At 40.2% G+C, this 23,964-nt stretch overlaps 1 protein-coding gene across 2 annotated transcripts; it reads left to right on the forward strand.

The window, feature by feature from the left end:
• Positions 1-842: 842 nt before the first annotated feature.
• Positions 843-8,595, forward strand: LOC115609017 (protein NDNF-like). Of its 2 annotated transcripts, none has more exons than XM_030488659.1 (4): positions 843-973; positions 3,107-3,302; positions 5,202-5,335; positions 6,331-8,595. In XM_030488659.1, the coding sequence occupies exons 2-4, from the start codon at positions 3,115-3,117 to the stop codon at positions 7,680-7,682; spliced, it is 1,674 nt and encodes a 557-aa protein (XP_030344519.1). In that variant the 5' UTR covers positions 843-973; positions 3,107-3,114; the 3' UTR covers positions 7,683-8,595. The 2 variants fall into 2 exon arrangements, with proteins under 2 accessions (XP_030344519.1, XP_030344517.1); XM_030488657.1 differs by lacking the exon at positions 843-973 and adding an exon at positions 1,237-1,254.
• The last annotated feature ends 15,369 nt before the right edge of the window (positions 8,596-23,964 follow it).

Raw genomic sequence — 23,964 nt, forward strand, 5'->3', positions numbered from 1 at the left:
TATGAGCCATTTCCCATGCACCCTTTTCCTGCCTACTCCCTCAGCCACAATACTTTCACACCAGAAATTACCCCCCAGCCCAGATATGCTTTTGGAGTTTCTTTGTTACACAGCCTCTGCAAGCCAAGAAATCTGCTCAGCTCTATTCAGTAGATTCCTGTCAGTCTTCAAAAGATTCCTAATGCCAGCCGGCTTCAAAAATGCAGAGCATTCCCTTCTTTGCAGCTTCTCAGCCTTCCCTTCTTTCTGTAAGACAGCCAGCACCTGTTGGACCATAAAAACCACACCAGAAACACAATATACCTGAAACTATCTGAAACTTCTGCAGTGTTGTGAGCAAAGAGATCACATGGCTCGATTGAAGGGCCATCAAGCTGCTAATGCAAAACTAGTTTTCTGGAGGAGACTGGTGTGCCCCTGGCTGGTTTGTATTAAGGGCGAACAAGGGTTAACAGTGTTTGCTCTTTCCATCTCACCCCCTCCTCCTTACTGTGCATTTCTGTCAAAGACCTGCTCTCTGGCCAGCCACCGCTGGGATTAGGCTGCTCTAACAGTCTGGCTGACACTCTGTGCAGGAATAAAGTCCTGCTGTCTGGAGGCAGCACACTTGAACCTTCTTTGCAGCCCTCCACAAGGAACTCTAGAACTGAAAAGGCAGCAATCAGGACTTTGAAGATTTCAAAATTATGCAAGTTCAAAATAACCTTTAAAAACACTCAACATAAGATCATACCAAAACTCTGTGTTGTTGGGGTTTTTTTCTCTTTTCTTTTCTTGAAAAACTGTAAGCATTTTAGTTACTATGTCTGTTCAGGAGCCATATGGAAAAATCAGTTCTGTCCTGTTAAACTGGTTACACAGTTTTGGTTTTCATCTGCCTACAGAGATCTGAAAAGTCTATGTTGTTTTATTTTATGCTTTTTCGGCAAAGAAAGAGAGCGGTCTGGGGATCATCTGGCCAGGAACACAATAGGTAAGCATAGTATTTTTTATGCAGCATATTTCCAAGAGTCTGAGAGTATACCGTTTGTGTAATGGAGTGAAATCAGCCTTTAGGATGATGTTCTCTTTGGAATAAGCTGATTATAGGTTGGTTGCTTGCTTGGTTTGTTTGTTTTCCTGGTCAAGAAAAGCTGAGCAGTCATGGTATCAGTGTGGTTTGCAAGATCCTGTCATTTAAGCAGCAGAAAAGCTTTTTCTTTTTTTTTAATCCTTTCTGAAGTGCGGAGAGCAACTCAGATTCCACTGTCAAAGGTAAAACAAAATATTTGGGGTTATATTTTGAGTCTGTAAGCTATAATTAGACTATAAGAATAACAAAGTGGCAAAGTGACTCACGGTTGTAAGGAGAGCTCTTTTATAAGAACATTAAAAATGGAATTGATATAGTAATCTTAACTATTCTTTCAACTTGTTCAGATGGTCATTTAATCTTGCATTCAGCCAAGGGCTAAAAATATTACAAAGAGGAAGATAATATCTTAACTTTATTAGGATGTTAAGTATTGAGATTCAGATGACCTAGTAGTGATAATTTCAATAATAATCTCACTGATACTAAAGATGTGATTTACTTTGGGAATCACAGATGAAAATAAATTTCGTGAAGAAAAATCTTCAGATATGTTCAATGCTATGTTTAAATGCACACGTTTGAAATATTTATAAAGGAACTGGTCCTTTTATAAAGTCACTTTAATTGTAATGGACAGCAAATCTGCTGAATTGTAGATATTTTGACTGCCTAAGATCTGCTGCACATTTGCAGGCACCATGAGGAAAGGGCTGATCTCAGAAACAAATAAAATGTACAGAGGATTGAGCCTTTGTCTTTAATGTTCTCTTCTATCATTAACCAATAATCAGATTTAACCAGGATCTTTACTGCTTGCTGCTTGTAAGATGTCATAAGCTACTTTTTCCTCAAAAAAAGGATCTTGCTCACAGAGCTCCCTCTGCTTTCCAAATCCCTGAGCTACAGCTGGCACCTGTGTTAAAGGTCTATGCCTTTCTTTTCCCCTTTCCACTTTTGCACTTTCCTCTCTGAAACTGGATGTGGCAGACAAAAGAGTTGTAAAGATAATCAATAACCTCACATAGTAATGTACTGTGATAATTTCTTGACCTAACTGGAATCTTCTATCTGTGTAGCTCTGTGCAAAGTACACAGCAGTTTAAATAATGCCAGCTGTGATGGCAGATGTAATGCCAGAGATGATTTTTGAGACTGTTTGCGTACATTTCTTTCATAGGTTCAAAGCTGATAATAAAACCTCCAGATAAAAGGAAGGAGCATACATGCTTTTTTAAAAAAAAAATAATCTCTTAACAGAGTAAATACAATAGAGCTGTCAAAGTTTCAGTGAGCAGCAAATGTTTAAATGGACTGGGAGTGATGCAGGTGGGGAGGGCTATACAAAAATCTCCAAATTATTTATCCAGCTGCCCTACGGTAATAAAGCCTTCCTTTAAATGAGAAGAAGAGCTTAATTGTCCTAAATATCAGTTTAGGGATTCTTATCCAGGATCCTCCACTTTTCACCAAACACTGGTGAAAACACTGGTACCTTACACTGCTCTGAATAAGTTATTCTGATCCTCTTCTCTACACATACCTACAGCCACAATGGATGAAATAAAAATTAAATCATCTCTGACAGAACAGCAGAAGCAGTGCTTGGGATATAGTGACCTCCTTTGAGAAAGTGACAGTTCCGTTACGAATAACCCAGCCTCGAAATTTAGCAAATCAACACCACAAAATAGGAAGAATATTTTAACTTTATTCTCTACTCATTTTGTCAACAGCAAAAAGTAATTTTATAATTGTCTCGTGATACCACACTTGTGCTATAATGACTATATCTTTCTGTAATAAAAGACTTCACAGAAGCTTCTGACATCAAATTTTTGCAGAGAAATCCTTTAAGAAATGTTTCTCTGCAAACTTTAAGCAATTTATCAAACTGGAGACTGGCATTGTTTGAGTGGCTGGCTTGCTGTGATTATGATTAATAATACCAAGAAAGGAACAGAAAGAGAGTCACTGATTATTTTCTCCCCCAAGACAGCCATTTCCATTCACTTTTGCCATCTCACTTTGCAGTTCTGAAGATGTCCTGGTTCTGTTTTTATCGGCCTCTCCATCTTCTCATGGCGGCTTGTTTGTGTCATTCCATAAAAGCACCCACCACCAGTTCCCATCAGAGCTTCAACACCAATCGCTTCAATTTCTACCACTCCCTGATACTTGCTGATGGTAAGGAAACTACAATTCACCTGCTGAAGGACATACCTAAGAGGTAAGAGCAAATCAGTCACTTCTATTCTCAGATAATTTTTATGACACTGGTAGCTGCATGCTACCAGTACAAGCCAAGAATTGCTATGCACGGGCAAAGCTCTACCAGTGTACACTGAATTTCCAGAGAAATGTTCCATTGCTGTCATGCTCAAGTGCCATCACATTGCCCAGAATCTGGAACGAGCCTCTGAGATTAAGTTTAGATTCGAGTACACATTTCAGGCAGCTTTCTGTGATGTTTGTCAGAGCAGTAGCAGAGCTGATACAAAGTGGGTGGGCTCCAACAGTAAACAGTTGTATCACAAACAGCCCGGCTTCAGACCTGCAGACATATCAATAGTTCTACATTCACTGTAAAATAGAAGAACTTTACCTAGCAAATGAACTGTCCCAGAAATCAATAGAATATCTGCACAGGCTTTTTATCAGAAAAATGTCTGCCAGAGTCCTGCATGCTGGAAGTGTTTTGTTGAAGGGCACTAAAAGCTTGCTAAGATCAAAACTGTTTTGCATGCAGACATTCGCAGATTCTTCACTTCCCAAAATATCTACAAAGTTTTCTGCCATATCTAGATAAGTAGATGATCTAGATATTACAACTGGCACTGCATCTTGGGTAGCAAAGACCAATTTGCTTGTTTGGGAAGACATGCACTTCAAGTGGTTTAATCAGACTCCACTTTGGACAGTGACCAATATGTACAGATTTTGACATACACCCAAGTAGAGTAGCCATGGAGCAGAGGGTGAGCCAGATGGTTCAGTCTTGATATGCATTGCACAGAAAGAGACTGGAACATGGCACGTGTTATATAATGTGACAATGCTCACAAGAGCAAAACTAGGAGCTCTCCTTGTTAAAAGAAAATGAGAATTGAAATCTCAAAGAAAAGTTAATTTCACTGTGCTCTTGTGGCATAACATTAAGATTGCAGTTAGGAAGCCAAACCCCTTTCAGTTTAGCATGATCAGGTAAGGAGCTTATGAACCCCAGAGTCATCCAAATAGGAAATCCAGAGATGACAAGTTTTGACTTAAAGTAAAAGACTCAAGAATGCGGAACTGTTTCCAGTGAAGCTTGACTGTGGCCCAGTAGCTGTATCCTGAAAGTAAGCCAGACCTCAAGGCTGACATGATCTATCCATAATGACTAGGCTTGTCTCGCTACTGAACAAAACCCCTTGAATTGCCTTCATTTAACTGCAGAGTGAGTGACACAAGTGGAAACATTTCTGTGTCTGTATACAGCCCACATACACCAAAACAACAGAAATAAACAGAAAACCAAAGGAATGAGGCAGGAGGCTGGAATCACAACCTAACTGAGCAGACGCCACTTCGTACTGCTTACATGCAGCAGCTTCTGCCATGAAGGCAAGGAATTTAGGACTGGCCTGTGCTGAAACTGCCATTGATGTCTGATAATGTTCAGGACTGGCTAAAACCATTCTGTTACACCCACTTTGTCTGACACCCAGGAAGACCCAGGTATGTAAGCACATATGAGGGAAGATACGCTCTAAGAACTTTCACTGAACTCCAGTAAGGAAATCCTGGGGAAAAGCATACCAAATTCCCCAGAGTTAGCCAGCTGGTAGTTATCTAAAAGGCAGTCAGTTTAATCACATCCATCATCCAAAATAACCAGGTAAATACTGAGATATAATAATATATGTTAAAGTGGGAGAAATATTGCCTATGGTAAGTGGATAAATCTTTCTTCCTATAGCTGAAGATTTCAGACATTCACCATTCCCTTGTGTTGATGCACCTCAAGCGACAACTGTTATTTCTACCCACAGTGGAGTGACCCACACCAGAATGGCTGATTCCAAGGAGTCTCAGGCAGACTTGAATTTCCTAACACTTTCCCTCTGATTTTAATCTACATTTACAGGTATTACTTTGCTTTGGAGGAAGGCAGAGCCCTTGCACCTTTCACAATAACAGTGACCCCTTGTGATGTTCCCATCGAATGGAGCATACTTGTGCACAAGGCTTCTGCAAGTTTCCTTGGAAAAGCAGAACAAGGTAAGACCTTCAGTCTGCCTAAGCAGAGACAAAGAAAGCATAAGTTATTCTTAAGGAGTTGTGTTACAGGAAATTCCCTGCAAGCTTAAACAACTCATGCTTTCTTCTCCTGTAAACTGACATGGGCTAAAGAGGACATCTCTGTCTCCATGAGTAAAGCATGGGGGCCCATGGGATTTTGCCATAAAGTCAAGTAAATTAAGGATTACATGTCAAAGTCTAAATCTAAGATTAATATTTGGGAGCAATCCTGTGTCTTCAGGGCTCCACAAATACAGATCAGCTTCATAAGCTGTTTGTACTGGCCCAGACTTCCCTCTGCTGCCTCAGCTCTTTTTCTGTGGCTCAGGCCACTTCAACGTATCATTTTACTCCCCACAGAAATGCAGAGAAGATTTTGCTGTTTATTTTTCTAGGAATACCATCTACCATGGCAGTGGGCATTATGCTGCCTTTAGCCTAAGAGGAAATTCCATTCTCTTTCATGATTTTTTGAATTAATTTTTCAAACTAAAATCTGAAAGCTGCCCTTAACAAGTTCTTACCTGTCAGGCAGGTACACCTGACTGAGGAGTTCAAATAAGTTCCTTTGAACTGATAAATTTTCCACTTCACAAGAGATGATGGCACAAAACTAAACTAAAGGAAACTCCTTTCATAGAAAGTATGAGTCTCCTTGAAGTAAAGTACATGAAGAGACAGCCATTGGAAGAAGAAAATTATAGGGACATCAGGGACAATGCAAGTCAAGCTTTTGCAAGTTGTGGTTTTATAACTATTGTCCTTTTGAAAACAATTCTACAACTGCACTGCTAGAATAAAAACTACTCAATTTTTATTTTAATAAATTGCCAGTAGCAAAAATCATTTTTAGTTATAATTGGTTTTAAGAAGAAAATAGGATGTTCCCTGACATATGAACAACAAAAGCTATGCAATGCGCTTTGTTTCACATCTGTTAAAACAAAAGCTACAAGTCTGCTTTTTGCCTGCAGGTGATCATGGCACACAAGAGGTCTCAATATCTCAGAAGGCTCCAAGCATGGTGTCCACCATTTTTAACTATAAGGGAAATTCTGTAGAGACTTACATGGGTATGTCTTCTCATTCTGCCCTTTATATGCTACAGTTCTTATCCACTGAGCGAGACACGCACATTACTGTGTACTTAACAACTGACACAACATCTGGGCACCTCTATCCAGAACTTCCAATGGATCCACGCATAGATGTTATTGGCATTGGGCATACAACAGTGACTCTAACCTGGAAACACAGTCCCTCTGTCTTGCAGCATAGAGATAACATTCAGTACTGTCTTCTAGTTAATGAAAAGCACAACTATAAGAGCTTATGTGCTGCTGAGACAGCAATCAGATCCTCTGGAATGAAACTGCCACCTACGTTGGCTTTGTCTCTCTCTCCGTACCTTCTTGAACCACAGCAGGTGATGATATTGTCCAACAGTGAATTGAGCATCATCAACAAAGTGAGTAGTGGGGAAGTCAGGCAGATATGCATGGGTACAAAGAACACTTACACAGTGCCCAATCTCAGTCCCAGCACTCAGTATTACTTTGACGTTTTTGTTGTCAATCTTCTCACAAATGCCAGTGCTGCTTACACTGGAACATTTGCAAGAACCCTAGAGGAACCTGAACCTAAGGTGAGGGAGCTGAAAGATGGGAAAATGATTCAGGTTGTCCTGGATGGGAAAAAGCAGAAATTCTACAGCCTGCAATATCAGGCAAGGCACAAGAAAATACAGTTCACCTTTCAGTTGTGTCGTGGCCAAGTACGGGTTCACATAACAAAGAATGGTAAACCAGTGGCGTCGGAAAACATCTCAGGGCTGAGGTATTTCTCACTGAAGGGAAAGCTGCTGGACACATATTTGGTGCAGCTGAGTTCCACAGAGGAGTCTAACTCTTCTGTGAAAGTACAGGTGTCGACCCATTTCCACAAGCCCTTATTCCCACTTCTTCCAGAGAGCTTAAAAATCAAGTCCTTCAGTAAACTGAGGACCTGCAACTCTGTCACCATTGCCTGGCTAGGGACACAAGAGAAGTGCAAGTACTGTGTGTACAAGAAAAGGATTGAAGAAGATCAGGTCTGGACGGAACTTCAGAGTGCAGACAGGTGCTCTGGGCCTGAATCTCGGCCCAAGTCAGAGAAAGTGCTGTGCAAGTATTTCTATGACATAAATCTTCAGCGAGCTGTCACCACAGAGACCATCAAAGGGTTGGATGCAGGGACCCTTTACCTGTTTGATGTATATCTCCTTGGACCATCTGGCATCCCCATCAGATATCACAGCAAAATTGTGAAGACCAGAAAAAAATGTTGAAGGTTTTAAAGAAATGTTTTGCAGTGAATAAATGAAGACTATTATCAAAATATGTGCCAATCAATGCCATAGCCTGTGCAGTTTAAATTACGCTGACACACAAAAAATTTAAAGCTGTGAGATTCTAAGGGTGAAACCTCTTACTTGTCTAGATTATTATGCTTACTTTTGCATCTTCTCTCCTGTATAAGCTTTTGGGTTTTTTTTCCCTCAGCTTTCTCATTCAGATATTGAAAACAGACCTGTGAAACAAATCCATGCACGTGGAAATAAAATACCCACAATGGCACCCATGAGAAATAGATTGGTTACCTAAAAAGCTTCTGAAATCCAATACAGAAGAGATGGGAAATGCCTCTCAAGAAGCATACATCATTATTTTAAAGTCCCAGAGAGTTTTCCACTTTTTGTAATTGCATCAGCTAATGAGGAACTGAGTGACACCACAAGTCAAGCTACTTTTGAGAAGCTGAACTTCCCCACTGCTTGAACAGGGATGGAGACGGAAAAAAAAATAATAAAAGGAGTGGAACTGGTATAGAGCTCCATGCCTTCAGTCAAGCAGGCTGAAATACATCTTCCCCTATTACCTGCATGTTTGCTTGGCTTTCATTTCTATAGAGAAACTGTGCTTGCTTAGAAACAGACAACATTCAGCCCAGGAACTGGCTCTGGATCCAGCTTTCCTAAGGAACATACAAACACACTGCTGTGCTGCTGTCCATTGAGGAAAGCAGCATGTAAGGAATCTGGCCATGGAAAGGAGGTTTTTATCTATAGTCTTTGATGTCAAGCCCATATCTATCACTCTGCGACTCCTGAGTGTAATATACTCACTCTTTATACCCCTAAACCAGCCTTTATCAATGAATGAATTGCTTTAGGAAAAATTAAATGTGGTTTTCCTATTAAATATCATAGAAGGAAAATATTTGTAGTAAAAGTCCTGACAAACACTTTTTTTTTGTTGTCTTGTTTCCTTGATTACCTTCCTTGGATGACAAGAGAGACAGTACAAAGAAAATTTGGAAAAAAAAAAAGAAAAAATATATCCTCAGAAAACCCCTTTTGCTTAATTTCAATTATTAGCAGAAAATATTTTTAATATAGGCTCTTGGCAGGACTGGAATTTACATAAAAGGAGATATGATAGATTCACTGACCCAGAGGCTACCAAAGAAATCTTGCCTACCATAATTCTTTTTCCTCTACAGTTACACTAAGCAAAGATACAAATGATTAATTCCATTATTGTACATTTCAGAAGTTCGCTTGCAATTCTTTGTCATCCAGATTCTAGTTTACTCTGAATAATTATTACCTCCAAGCATGCTCAGATGCACTTGGTAAGGACTGAATCTGTCCCCTGTGCAGAGGATCATGCATTTCCTTCTCCAAAGCCTTCATAGAATTGTGCACCCTGTACAGTGCATGCTATACATTCGCAGATTCATTAGCCCAGAAGGGTTCTGGCCTTCACACAGGATCAGCTGCAATATCTGGGCTTTGGCTAGGCTTTACATTCCTGCAGGCACTACTCTGGATTGAGCAGTGCCATGGCAGGAGCCATTCACTTTGTGACCTCCTCTCCATACTCTGCAGGCCTTTTGGCTAATTACGGGGGGCTGGCAGCTGCACTGCCTTCTTTCCAAGGCAAGCCTTCTCTGCATTTTGCTCCTGCCAAGATAGTCTGAGCTCAAAGAGCAACTAAGGTCACCTTCACCTGGTAATCTTCATGTTTTCTTCTGCTTTCCTCCTCAATTTCAAGCATTCCTATTCTGGAGGAACTTCACTTAGATGCCCTACAAATGACCGTAATAACAACCATAATAATAACAGAGGAGGAACAGGAAGATCTGTTTAACTGCAGATGCAATATACTCTTAATCCACTGTCCGAGCGTTAACCCTTGCTTTTGCCTTTTGTACACAAATGCCACAAAAATGTCACTGGGAAGAGGAAGACACATTGGCACCTTGCCTGATACCAGTGCCTCTAAGGAAGCACATCTTTCATAACAGAACTGGCTTTAGACTTCTCAGCAAAACTTTGGTTTAGGGCTGTAGCCAAGAGGTCTGAGGAAGGCCTAAAAGCAGAGTCTGGAAGAGGGCAGAAGGAGAGCTGAGCAATCAGAAATGAGCAGCAAAAGCTTGGCGTAGCACCGAGCTGACTGACAATCGTTATCTGGAGGGAAAGAAGTGCAGGTTTGGAGGCCAGCAGATATTTCAGGAGGACTTTGAGAAGAGCCAAAAGACTCTCCTCCTCCTCCCAGCTTTACCAGCTCCTCCTCACCTCTCCCTGACTACTGCCACACATAGATGACCGGCTGAGGCAGAGACCAGAGGGGAGCTCTGAAAACCACAACTTCCTGCTCCTGCAGCCTGGGCTGTAATACAAGCAGAGCAGTGGCTACCGCTGCTTCCGGGAGGGCTCATGCTAGCCCCTCACTCACAGGAGGAGCTGTCACCCACACATACCAGTCCTTCCATCAGCAAAGGCCCCTGCACATGGGAGGGAGAGCTTGGCTATACAGAGGAACACGCTGTTCTGTCACAACTCATTGCCTCTAATATAAGCAGAGCAGGCAGCCTGCCCTCCAGGTATGAGCCCACTTTGCCTATGCGTGCAGCCAGCCGTGGTCTGTAATACAGACCTAAGGAACAGCAGGGAATATTCCTCTCCATTGATCTTTCCACTATGTTTCTGCCTCTGTGTGCCAGACTGCAAAGCTGTTTTCAGTTCACTCATGCTCATACCCTACTTATGAGGCAGCCTTTGTGTTAAAAGTTATTTTAAGTTGGGTGTCACTTTGATGACTGTTGTCCTGGAAGTGAAGTTTCAGAGCTTTACCCACAACAAAACCATAGGTGCTGCATTATGCCATTGGTGCTCTTCCTACCCCCTACCAACTGCTCCTGTGTGGAGCTCTGTGTCTTCAACAATCAAAAGTCCCTCAAAGCTATTTGGCATCTTTCCATCTTCTCGCCGTTCCATTTGACTACTGCTTGCCTACTGCACTCTGACCACAAATACTTCCCAAGCCACATTTACCTCCTTTCTTAATGCTTTCTGCAGTCTTTCTTACTGAATTTCTAGGGAAGCCCACTTCCTCCTGCCTAGCCCGCCCTAAGCTGTCATCAGCTCTTCCCATCTACTACCCAACCCCACTGGATCTGGGTCACATAGAACGTGCAGAGATATATCTTCATGGAGAACAACATTTCATGAGTAATGTTTTGCTTTTGTGGATCATTTAAAGTAAGTCCTCAACATTGTTATCATCAGGCCAAAGTATTTTTCCTATATTTCAGTGGCGGGTGCCAGCTTTTGTGTGCTTCCAGCTATCATGTCTCAAGTCCTGTCACAGCTGAGATCAAAGCCTGAGGCCGTATATCTCTTCCCAGCATTTTTACAGAATTGCTCCATTGCTAAGCCACCTCTTCACATGGGAAAGTGGGGGGGTCAGGTACCAAAAATAAAGAGGGCAAGTAGTAAGAGAAAACAGGTTTCATATCAACATCCCTTTCTGCTGTGGGCTCATCCTCACAAATTACCACTTACATTCTGGAAATGAGGTTCTGGTATCTGAAACAGTGAAATAGCAAAGCATGGGCTTCTAAGTTTGCTATAGTGTACGCCTGTAAACTGCAAACCAGTACAAGGGGCTCTTCAGCATCACCCTCCAGTATTTCATACAACTGCTATTATTGGAAAATTTAAAATGTAACTTAAGGCAGTAATTGATTAAGTTATACACTTTGAAATATACTACTGCCTAAAACTGGTGTAGAGGTTTCCGACACTGGGTTCAAGGACTGATAACATTTATGAGTTAATATTTAACTGACATTGAGAATCATCTATTTTGTCATTCCCTTTTCCTCCTGTATTTAACAGCCCATTTATTCATTCTCTATTACTTTGATTTTTCTAACAAATGTAAATAAACCCTTCAAAGTGCATCTGTTAGTCTTTTAGAAATTGTTCCCTATCTGCCCACAAGTATATGCAGCCATGCAGTCACAGCTTTGAGCAATTTTTTTATTTATTTCATCTTTGCATGGTTTCTTCTGGCTGATGCCTTCCCACCCGGAAGACTTCCTTCAAGCTTAAGCAACATGTTGAAAATAGTCTTGCTATTTTGGCCCCAGGTGCTGGACTGAAATCCTGCTCACTATTTCCTTTCAAAGACACAGAGCTGATGTGTTTGTTTACACGTTTACACATCACCCCCGTTTTGGGCTTCATTACTATTAGTTGTTGGGTTTTGGTGAGTGGAGTTTACGAACCATGGACACTGCAGTTAAACATCCTGGCCATATGTAGCTTTGGTAAAGCTTAAAACCTAATTTCGAAAGTCAAATAATATTAGCACTGACAGCAAGTCCAAACCAGTGACCCCAAAATGCCAAAGGCTTTCAGGTGCTCTTAAAGCAACTGAAGCTCTCTGGCATTTAGAGAAAAATGGATAACTTGGCAGCTGAACACTCATTCAGCAAAATAAAAAAAACCAGTCAAAACAAAATAGATTATTTTATCTTTGAGGGTGAAGGTGAACAAAAGATGCATGGCTGCTCAGTGCTACCTATTCGGCACACGCTGGATTGAGAAATCAAAAGTGTAACAAAGCACAGACAGGTGAATGAGCTTCTCTTGCAAAACAACAGGTAATTCCAGGGCAAGTCTGTCAAGGAATATCACGAAATAGCATTGTAAAAAGCAGCTACGTTTTCTAGAAGAGGCAAACAATAAGCATGTCTCACTCCTGCATTACATTCTTCTACAAAGCAACATTGTATAACTCAAGGAGGAGCCCAGAGGACTCTGGGTTAACAAGAGCTGCTGGCACAAGCTGCCGCTGCTCCAGCAGGCAGTGGTGCCAGGATTTGGTTGAGCATCCCAGGTAGCACATTAAGCATCATGCTGCTGCCAGGCCTGCAAGCGCAAGAGGGCAGCGTCAGGCTGCATGAAAGGCGGAAAGAGCTCACTCGATAAGGCTTATCAGGAGTAAATATTTCAGCAAATTTAACAAGCCAAGCATCTTGCTGATAAGATTAAGGCAGAACAGATAGAAGAAAAATCCAAGGAGCTTACATTTTATTTCCTTTTAGTCTTTCAAGTGTTCCAAATTCATTTGGTTGCTCTTGTTTAAAATTAAAAGTGACAGCCAAGGAGCAAAAGAAAATGGGCACTTGCTGAAAGCACTCTAACACCAGTGTTTCCACTTCCTCCAAGATGTTCAAGACTGCCACCACTGATGGGGCCAAAACTCCTATGAAACAGAGAAATACCTCGGTGCCAAGAACAGTCACAGATTTCATGAGGTTTAAGTGGAGAGTGGTAGTTCAGACACAATTTGCCCAGCAAGTTGTGATCTCAGGCATCTTCCTGACAACTCCATATCTTCTCCTGCAGTGCCCTTGCCATGAGGGAGGTTCTTTGGAACATTACTTCGCTGCCTCAGTGACAACACCTGGCAGCACCAGAGCTGGATGTCTCACTAATCCTCTGGGACATGGGCAAACCAACCCGTTTCTCCAGGGTTTGTTCTTCAGGGAATTTGGTCACTGATCTTGAGCCCTCTGTGAGAGACTGAGGATTTGCTTACAGGGTCTAAAAGCCATCCCTGGAAAAACTGTACTTCTGAGGAAGTTTCTCTGCAATGCTGCTCCTCTACCTCAAACTGATGAAAGCATTCGAACAAGGATAGCCTTCCCCTGGCTAACAGCAGCATAAACTGAAGCAGCAAGCACCAGAGTGCTATTTCTTTTTGCAGGTATTGGTCATTAGTGACACAGGCAGGGCTCAGAGAAGGTGACCTGGGACCTCAGTTTGAAAAGGGTTCTTTTTCAGACTCCTATGGTAATTTGCTTTAAAAGCAGAACCCAGTTGGAAAGGAGACTTTCAGAGGCCAGGGTGGGAGCAGAAGCATGAAGAATCTGAAGGTAATGAGGTAAAATTTGAGTTTCTTTGTCTTCTAAGGAAAGGCAAGGCCCAGCCTGGATCCACATTTTGCATCGAGTTCCCATTTTTATAAGTTGCCTGTGACTCAGGAAGCCTTTTTGCCTGGAGAGAGATTTCACCAGAATGGCATTCATTTTTCGCAGGGCTCTGCAGGAGCCCTGATAAAGGCTGCTAGTGAGACACATCAGTCCTGGCCCTTCCTGTAGTATTTTCCAGGCACCAGCACCACAGTGATAACTATGATACCAATCACTTTTTCATTCTTTTTCCAGCAGAAGAAAGATTGTGCTAGATTGAGCTTCAGTACTGATTCATTTCTGTTTCTTGAGATTCACCGCCAGCATATAAACCCGCTAAGCCCCTAGTATTCCTGTAGCTTGTGACTCACACAAATAGGAGAACTCAGCATGCAGTGCATTGTCTGTACCAAGACCATGACTCTAAGGAAATAATCTCCAAGTCCCCTTCAGAGGCCTCTGAAAATAATCACACACAGCACACTGTTAAGGTAATGTTCTGTAAGATGAGGTTTTCACATCTAACAGTTCAGCTACATAAAAACCCCACAAAACCATAACTGGTCCTTGAAGCAAACATTTAAAGTCTAGCTCTTCTGCTTTCTGTTTCTTCTGGGAGGCATAGGTCAAAACCATCCTGGCAACAAAGTGGCACTACACAGCACAGCTGAGGTGGTATCATGGTTCAGAAACACATCCAATTTAAAGACAGAAAGTACCTGTGTGGACTCCCATACTTTTCTGTGATGACATGAGGAGCCTGGTGATAGCTTTAAACAGGTTGGATACATTTCCACTATGAGCTTAGGGCATGATCTGTGTCTTCTAAGGCCACAGACTTAAGTAGAAAGTTTGAAGTTGGCTATTTGAGTGGATCTCTCAGTTACAGGAGTGCAGAAAAATGACTTTCCTACCATGTCCCAGTGGAGTTTCACAGGTATATCTCTCAGAAATGGCTGAGAAGCACAGCTAGCAACTTGACTGGTTTCCTAGGCCTTGCTAATGAGGTAAGTAGGATTCAGGGCTGTTGAAAATGAGCACCATCTGATGGAAAATTATTTCAAATCAATACTTCTGCATACACTTAACTGACAATATGATACACTAAGTACATTTGTAAGATGTATAGGTGAGAATCTGTAAGGCCTCTTCCTGAACCCATCTTCATTTTCATAAAACCTATGCTCCAAACAACTTTATATGAAGTTGGACAGATATCAAGTCATCCCTGAGAAATGTGTGCTTTAGGCACTACTAAGGAACAGAGTCAAAGCTGTGTTCACACGCTCACCAAGACACACACAAGGCTCCTTAACAAATACATGCTTTCAAATCCCATTGAACTTGTCTTGGAAGAAATTAACATGAGCAGGGACTGGAAAAACTTGCCATAAATCATAACTCAGATGATGTTTCAGAAACGAAAAAAGGAGACTGAAAAAGGTAGATGGGTCAGAGTTGAGTTTCCCATAATTTCAGTAGCTATTGAAGCTATCAACAACACGTATAGCATTGCTGGCTCATACTGTGTTTCCAAGGATGTTTGTAACTTTGTTATATGGTTAGTTGTGTGGGACAAGCAGAGCTATTGCTATTAATTGCAGGGGTGCCAAGGGTTCAACTCCTAATGCTTCACCCACTGAACCCCTATAACTATATTTAGTTAATTCCTTCCTTCACCTTTTTCCATTCTTGATATATAGAAAGTATTTGTATGCATGAGCTACTTGGCTTAACAGTATCTCAGTGCCACAACTTGGAGCCAGTTTTATGATTTTTAAGCATTTGGAGTTGACAGGACCCATGACTGTGGATTGTCAGCTACAGATTCATGAAGGATCATGAAAGCAAGAACAGTTTGCTTGTGATGACAACCAGGAGGCCTCAGGATGCTTACTGTAAATAGTGGAAATTTTTAACTTGGAGGATTCTTTGCCCCTTTTTTCATATAGAAGAATCCCAATCAAAGAGGGAACCAATATTAAGCATTACTGTCAGTGACTAGTGCCTTTGAGGACAATAGCCATCCACCCACAGAAAAGGATTCCTTTCTTTATTGACAACTAAAAGAAGAAAACACAATTTTATTATTGGGTTGACCTTAACAGAAAAAAAAATAAATTTAAAGGTTTGTTTCAGGCAGTTAGCTTCATAAGTGGGCCAAACCCTCTGGTTTTGTAATGTGGCACAGTCCTCAAAGCCAGATTCCCCAAAGCATATAGTGCCAGTTTCTCAGCTCAGACTGAGAACCCACAAATTGGCTAGACCATCAGAAGTGCCTTGCACATAGTATTTCCTATTGGGACAAAGTCTTTTAGAATCTGTCCGTAACTCAATGAAACCACAACAGTTACATCTGCAAACAATTTGGCCCATAATATTTTCCTCCCTAGTCATGCTTATGCAAAGGAAAAAAATGCTACTTTTATCATTACTTTATCCACTTTATGCATACGTACTGATGCTCAACTTTCTAGAATACCTGGCAGAAAGCAAGTTGCGGGTCTCTTTTTTTTTTTTTTGTCTCACAATGGAACTTAATTAGCTACAAAAACAACTATTAGCCAAAACACAAATATTCTACAGCTAAGAAGCAGATGGTTTCACTTTGAAATATAACTTCTCTACAAGTGATATCAGAACTCCTATTCATGCAAAATAGTTTGTGTTGAAAGGGTAGTTATTCTTGAAGAAAAGATTCAAAGATAGAATTGAAAGGTGATTCAGAACATCCAAAAAACCCTGTAAGTCTATAGTTCAAAACAGGACATTAGAGTGGAAAATTGCAGCTCACATTGTGTTGGGCACAGTCAATTCTGACTAGAGTAACTGACAATTAAGTTATTTAATAGTCTTTTGAGTCTCAGAAATTGGCAGCAAACCTAATATTTCAACTATTTGGGTAAAACTGTTCCTTGTCTCTAGGGTATTGCTCTTTATTTGCCTCAATTCTATTAATTCCATCTTAACCAGGTATTCAGAAAATGTGTGATAACAGAATTGATCAGTCAAAACATACTGAACATTCTTTTCCAGAGGATTGAGAAATCATTTAAGTAGAATCTTGCAACATCCTTTGGCTACTGTCCCTCCCACTAGCTTCTTATAAAGAATTACATCTTTTTCTGCAGACTTTAGCCAAATATTCAGATACACTTTGACTTCATCTAGTGCAAGAAGTTATGCCCTCCACTCCCCCCCATAATAGAACAGCTCCCCACCCATTCCCTAAGAAAAGGGTATAAATTGTCACATCAAAACACCATGGCATCGAGAGTGTCTCAGCCAGCTTTGTAGAGTTTCTGGATCTGTTTTGGCTTGCAGGTCTTTCACCTTGTACCAACCCTCACCTGCTACAGGGGGTTTCTTTTTTGCATTCTCCACCACACTGACTGCCCTGTGGAATGCATTCATTGTAGAGCTACCAACTGTGCTCTGAAACACTTAGAGGCTATGAAAATGGTGCAAAGTGAGTGGCATTACTGCCATGCATCCATACTATACTTCACACATCAAAGGGGTACCTTTCTGCTTCCTGGAAACCATGCAGGACCAGGGAATTGCTACACTGGGGCAAGAATGAAGTGAAAAATCTAGACGCAAACTTAGGATCCCTATCTGAATTTTTGATTCCCAATAGAATAAGGGTGAACAGCATATTGTATTTTTCATTTGGTCTTTTACAAAATTATGGGTTATTTTCAGAATGCAGCTTTGATTCAAGTCCTGGTTGGTTTGGTTCAGGCTTGCATCCAAACCTTTTAAAAAACAGTTCAGTTAAAACACTTAAAGGAAGTAGTATAGGGTTTACTGTACTTTTTCCTTTAACAGTAATGTTTTGACTGGAAGCAATTTAGGTCAGAAGATATTTCTTGTGATATGTATATTCAAGCCACAGCTCTGATCCTGGTGGACCTACGTGCAATAATAGATGTGGTGGATACTTCAAAGCAAGAATAAACAATGGGTAACTGAATAATTTTACCATTAGGTGGCACCAGAGAATATTTTAACATTAATATGAAGCACCACTGGAACTGTAAACTGGAATAGTCTTAAAGCAGATGTAGCCACTAAATTAAAAAAACAGTCATCTTTGCTATGCATATGAGCGCTTTAATTATTTGACTATAAGCGATAGCTTTACTCAGCTCATCAGAATGCAAGTTACAGCTAAATCCATGATTTCTTTATTAGCAAGTTTTTTTCTATTCTTAATCACGTGAGAAGCATTTAGCGTGAAATTGCCGTACAGTTTGATTTAACTAAGATGGACAAGCTTTGCAGTGTTTTATTTGTCTTACTGAGAATATCTCTGCTCAATTCCAAATGTAGGGTATTAAAAAAAAGACACTTTCAAGAGTCCCTGTGCATATCTGGTACAATTCCAGCTACATTTATGAATAATTTACCTGCTAATGAGCTCTCTTCTGTTTATGAAACAATACTTTTAAGAACAGTAAGGCAGGACCTAAGCAGTAGCCATATGTTTCTTCTCAAATTCCCGCCAGTCAAATGACCTGAAAATTGCTGTTGCAAGAACTTCTAAAACATATGGCTAAGTACAGGGAATTTGTTAACTTGTGTCAGATCCAAGAGTTTCCAATTATCAACAAAAGATGGCATACCAACCCAATTACTCCCAATATATTCCCATTGAGACGGATTCCAAGTAACCATAGCTGTGTGGGTGTGTGTGGTTTGAAATAACAGGAATCACTGAAAATTCAGTGTAAATAAAAAAAGTAGACCTTCTGCATATCACATCCAGACAAATGTGTCCCAGTGTGCTGAATGTGCTTTCAACAGGAAGCAGGAATTTTTAGGCATTCTACCAAAGCTGATTTCAAGCCATCATAAACTATTAGAGGTACATTTACTTTCCAGCATTACAAAAAACTCTTGAAACAGCTTATTTCATTTGTCAACAGAGCAGAATACATGTTTCTTACATAAGAAAAAAAAAAAAAAAAGCCAAATAATTTTCTTCTTTAAAATTATTAATCGCAGATTGCTTTTTAAGACATCATCCTTGTAGTGCTGGATGAACATGAGGCTACAATTAACAGTCAGAACACTGGTACATTATGCACATTTCAGATATATCTGACTAAGCAACTGAGTCTGGTCCCATGTTCTTACTCATGGGCATGCTTAGACCCAGCCTCTGCAGACACAATGTGTTTTCATACCAAGCCTGACCAAAGAATCTCTAGGCATTCTACTTGACAGGAAGATGGAAAAAAGATGATATATTCACAACAATGAACCAGAATTCATAGAACCACTAAGGAAAAAACATGAGGAACACATTTGTAAACTAAAAAATATTTCATATTTATGCAGTAAAAATTATTGCATCATCTTAAGAGCTATATAAACTGTTAAGGACTATTCCCACTGTACTATGTCACTGTGTTGATCCAGGTCAATGACAGTCTATTCTTCACTAAGTATTTTTCTGGTTTAATTCTTGTTTTAATCACACATTCATCTTGCAAAGATGAAGGTCCACAGGTCACTTCATGCTGCATTTATATTTGAATTCAGCATGTTGAAAGCCACTGCATAGGTCTTTTATATTTAGCTTCCAACTACTGCAACTGTTCTAAGGTTTAAGCCATGGGTGGTAGCAAAACATAGTAACTGGCAATTATCCACAGGCAAGCCAATTATTAAAACCCTTCCTTGCTTTTTGATCAGTCACAGCCCTGCAGTCACTCCTCAGATGTAGGTCCCCTTGGGTCAAGTTGCGCAATCCCTACCAGAGCAGAATTCTCTCACTACAGTACAGACCTTTGGCTTTGCTCTAGTGGGAGTACGGCTGGACTAAAGGCTGCAGGAAGAAACATACCTCATGGGCCACTTGCTGAAGAAAAGGCCCAAAAGAATTCATGCCACTGCTGCAGTGAGAGGAAAAAGCCCCACAAAGTCTGAGAACCTCATCTTCCTCAAGATTTCCAGCCAGAGAAGTTGATCATGAGGGGGACTTGTCTGTTCCAACCAAAGTAAACAAAATTTGAAAATGATCCCAAGTATTAAGAACAGACTAAGCATTAAAATAATTGCACATACAAAAGCTTTTAAGAGTCTAAAAATGCAATCTTCTCCTAATGTATTTTCTTTCATGAAACTGATTATCACCAATTTAACTAACCCCTCATTTACTGTATTGACTTTCAGAGTAGTACCTGAGCTATTAGTGTAAAAAAAGGCAGATCTTAAAAAACACAACTCTAGTCTAATTAACGTGTCATGAGGAAGAAAACAAAGAGGTGAAAAATCACATTCTGTACCTGCGTAAAGTTATCTAATTAAAGTAGGGAGATTAAAAATAAAACCAAAACCCCAAACTAAAGACCATTCTGAAATTTGCTACCTCCGTGCTATCTGACTGCAGATGGCTGATGTATTTCTCTCAAAAGATAAAAAATAAACTGTTGTTCCTTATCAGAGCAAATAATATCTGGCACTGTTCATAGGAATTTCCAATATTAACCCACCTGTAAACCAAAGAAAACATTTTCTCATAGCTCAGGAATTACAGTGCCATGGCAGCTCATTTGTAAGACACAGGAATGTTGCTTGTGAAACTTAATCTGGTATGAGCACATGGAAGTTTTTCAATGATTAGCTATTGTTTTATCAGTTTCATGATGCAAAAAGATGAGTTTTCACCAGTATCTTAATGGTATCTAACTGTCAATGCTCCCTCACCACCAGAATAAACGTTAGTAGTCAACAGGTTTTCTCAAGTGTCCTTATACACCTTTTTTCCTACTAAAACACGGGGAAAAAGTTCAGAAGACTGTGCCATGAATCGAAATACCTACTTTAAGTCAGCAACAATCCACCTGACAAAACACTATCCCCCACCGCACAATGTGATTCACTTGTCAAACTTGGGGTCTCTCAGGCATATAGCAACAACCAAACACATTTTTATCTCCTCCTTTCCACTCTATTTTGTTGGGGATTGTACTTTCTCCCCAAAGCACATTGTTTCATATGCCGTAGCTTAAAGTATGTGACTCCATTCCAGCAACACACTTAAGCAGACACACGAATTCAATCACATATGTAAGCCTATTGATTTTGGTGAAGCTGTTTGTACGCATAAAGCCAGACTTAAGCACCACAGTGAATGATGGCTTTTCTTTATAATCTTACATATTGTCTAGAATGGCCTAGCTATCTTAATGCCAAGAAATGTATGTGCAATCAGTTTCAGCTATTTCAGAATAGGTATGTCCACATTTTTACGGTATTAGCTAAACATTGATATTGCGGTACCACAAAGTGCCTACCCCACAGATTTAAATCCTTCTCACTCTCCTTCGTGAGGGACAAGATATCGAAGGTGAGTCTCCTTACTATACTCTCAAAGCAGATTCAAGAAGTCTGTTCCTCTACATCAACATTCACAGTCTCTGCAGGAACTGCACATCTATCAGCGGATTATGTCTGTCATGCTGTATTTCCGCACTGCACCCATATATAAATGATTATGCATGCTTCATCTGCTCTCACCTCAAGAGAGACCTACATGCGCTTTTCCACTTCACTATTCATTTTGTTATATGAAATGAGTTCAGGAAGAGTACAGATTAGTTAAGTGAGCTTCGTTTAGCATGCAGCATCTGTTCAGAAGCCCTAATATTGCAGTATTATATCCCATAAATGAGAGCCCCCATCTCCCTGCTTTCTTACATCACTCCAAAATTGTACTTCTTTTCACTAAGTCCACGAGCTTTTTCTTGTGCATGATGGCCGTACGAAGGGCACTGCTCTTGTTAGTTGGAATTGCTGCTGCACCTATTCAGATTAATTTGGTTCAGTGGTCTCAGCTAGTAGTTTTGTACTGCATATCAGAAGATTTATTTTAAATATCCTGACAGAGTCAGATAAGACACACTCAGCCCATTTTAGTATAAAATGCAAAACATTCTTAGAGCAAAATGTGCAAAACTCCCACAACTACTTAAGTTAATAATTAAAAGGCCTTCCCCTAGGGTTAACCAACTCAAGTTAGCAATTCATTTAATTTAAACGTGTACATACTAGGACAAAAAGAGGAATGGAAGACTGTTTAATTATTTTCATTTCATTCATGCATAACTCCATATTACAACTGCATACACAACTGCAATATGCATCCAGGGAAGTAAAATATTGCTACATACTTCAGTAGTTGTGACAAAGCGCAACAAGCCACATACCTTGAAGCCATCCAAGCCTCTCCGTGCCCCTCAGGTTGCTATAGAAGACATACCTGCATATCTGAAACTACTCTGGTGACTGCACTAATGCAAACACTATAGCATTCACTGAGAATATAGGCAGACTTGTACATGCAAAAATACATTTGCAAAGTCACTTGTACTTTATACCTCCTGTATGGTCCATGGTGACTTGCGACTGGTAATCCTAGCTAGTCACTATTCCAAACAATGCTTGAAAAGCAAATTTGCTTTAATTCCAGTGTTTTTCACAGCTTTGCAGAAAGACTAAATCTTATGCAAGGAGAAGGCAGCAAGTAGAAAAAAATCCCAAACATTTCCAGGGGCACAAAAAGGTATTACGTGCTTGATTCCTACTGTAAATGAATCTAAATTGACTGCCTAATTCCACTGATTTTCTGAGAATCTTTTTTTTTTTAATGTACTCACCTACACCAACTAAATGCAGAAAGACAATAATCCCAGTATCCTCCAGTTTCGCATTCTCTCTCTGCCTGCTGCCAGAAAATTGCTCAGCAGGAAAACAATGTCAGTGTGGTCAACCTTACAATAGATGAGTACTTACCTGATACCAGCTGATCGTAACATGAAGCTCTAGGGAAGAGACTAGAAGCTGCCTCCATTAGACAATAAACAGTGCTTTCATGCCAAACCTAACTCTGTCCCATGCCCCCCACAGGAATTATGCACAACAAGACGAAAGAAGCAGCTCCAGTTATCACAGTAGTGGTGCTCTATTTCCCAAAGGGGATATACAAAAGAAGTACAAGAGTACAGCACCAAATCCAAAACCAGAGAAAAGTAGAGACTGGAAAGACAATCAGGGATACTAGAACAAAGTATTAGTAAGTGATTTTTTTGAACAATTAGGACAAAGAATGGCCAGATTTCTCAAGAATATGTCATGGCTTCAACTAGCAGATGTAGTGCATATTAGTAGCAATATAAGCCTTTAACAAAGTTCCACATATCATCCTTATAAGTAAACTAGAAAATTGTGGTCTGGACTAAGTTTCTGGACTAAGAACATATATTGGTTTGAAATGTAAATTCAGAAAAAAACCTGTAGCATATTTCACATAAGAAAATAGAACCACAGAATGAATTAAGGTAGAAGGTCATCGAACCCAGCCCCACAGTCAAACCAGGGCCAATTAGACCAGGTTGCTCGCAGCCTTGTCAAGTTCTGGTATCTCCAGTGATGGAAATCCCACACTCTCCCTGTGTAACTGTTCCAATATCTGACCAACCTTAGGGTGTTCGCATTCTAAATAAAATCTGTTCAGGACTTTGTGTGCTAACCTGTGTCCCCTACCTCCATTCTGTCATGAGCTGACTGCTCTTTCAAAAAAGAAGAATGGCTATCAGTCAGGGAACTCCGTGATCTGCAGCCACAGTAGCAGTGGAGATTGTGCTGAGGACACCACCAATTTTTCCAGAAAAATACTGTTAAATTGAGTTTGGAAGTAAATACTAAGTTATGGTTTAATCCATTTTTCAGATGAATTCTATGACAACATAGAATCTTAGTAATCATGGTGGAAGCCCAGGTTTGGCTTTACTATTTGTAGCCCATTCATGCAATAAGAGAGTAAGCATTCCTACAAAATCAGTCTTGCTAATAATTGTGTTTAGAAGCAGGTCTTGTTGTTGTTAAGAGCAATACAAACTTTTCATTATTTCTGTGCAAATCATAGGATCTCTTTTTTGTTTGGTTGGTTTTGAAAGTAACATTTTAAAAATTAGCATGCTAGCAAATTGAGAGTCAGGTATTCATTAGGCAAACTAAAGAACATGCTTCATGCTATTTTGAAAGAGTATTTGCTACACTAAGATCCCTGGATAAAAATCTTTATCTGTTACATGTGCAAATTCATTTACTCTAACATGTCCATGTAATAACATCCAAAAGCAAAATGTATTCCTTCATGTTCACTGAAGTCTTGGCCATTTACAGTCACCAACCTGATAAAACACTATTACAGACTTGTTTTAGGAATGTAATTCAGTCATTTCAGTGCTTCCTGTCTCTGCCTCTGTAGGCTAGTAAACTTGACTTCA

Source organism: Strigops habroptila, chromosome 5 (assembly GCF_004027225.2).
Source record: "Strigops habroptila isolate Jane chromosome 5, bStrHab1.2.pri, whole genome shotgun sequence".
Classification (NCBI taxonomy): domain Eukaryota; kingdom Metazoa; phylum Chordata; class Aves; order Psittaciformes; family Psittacidae; genus Strigops; species Strigops habroptila.

What these genes read in the sequence shown, in the direction of transcription:
- LOC115609017 (XM_030488659.1), top strand. Translation starts at nt 3,115, where the DNA reads ATGTCCTGGTTCTGTTTTTATCGGCCTCTCCATCTTCTCATGGCGGCT. An exon ending in CTGAAGGACATACCTAAGAG is followed by an intron (nt 3,303 to 5,201) that starts GTAAGAGCAAAT and finishes CTACATTTACAG; the next exon opens with GTATTACTTTGCTTTGGAGG. An exon ending in CCTTGGAAAAGCAGAACAAG is followed by an intron (nt 5,336 to 6,330) that starts GTAAGACCTTCA and finishes TTTTGCCTGCAG; the next exon opens with GTGATCATGGCACACAAGAG.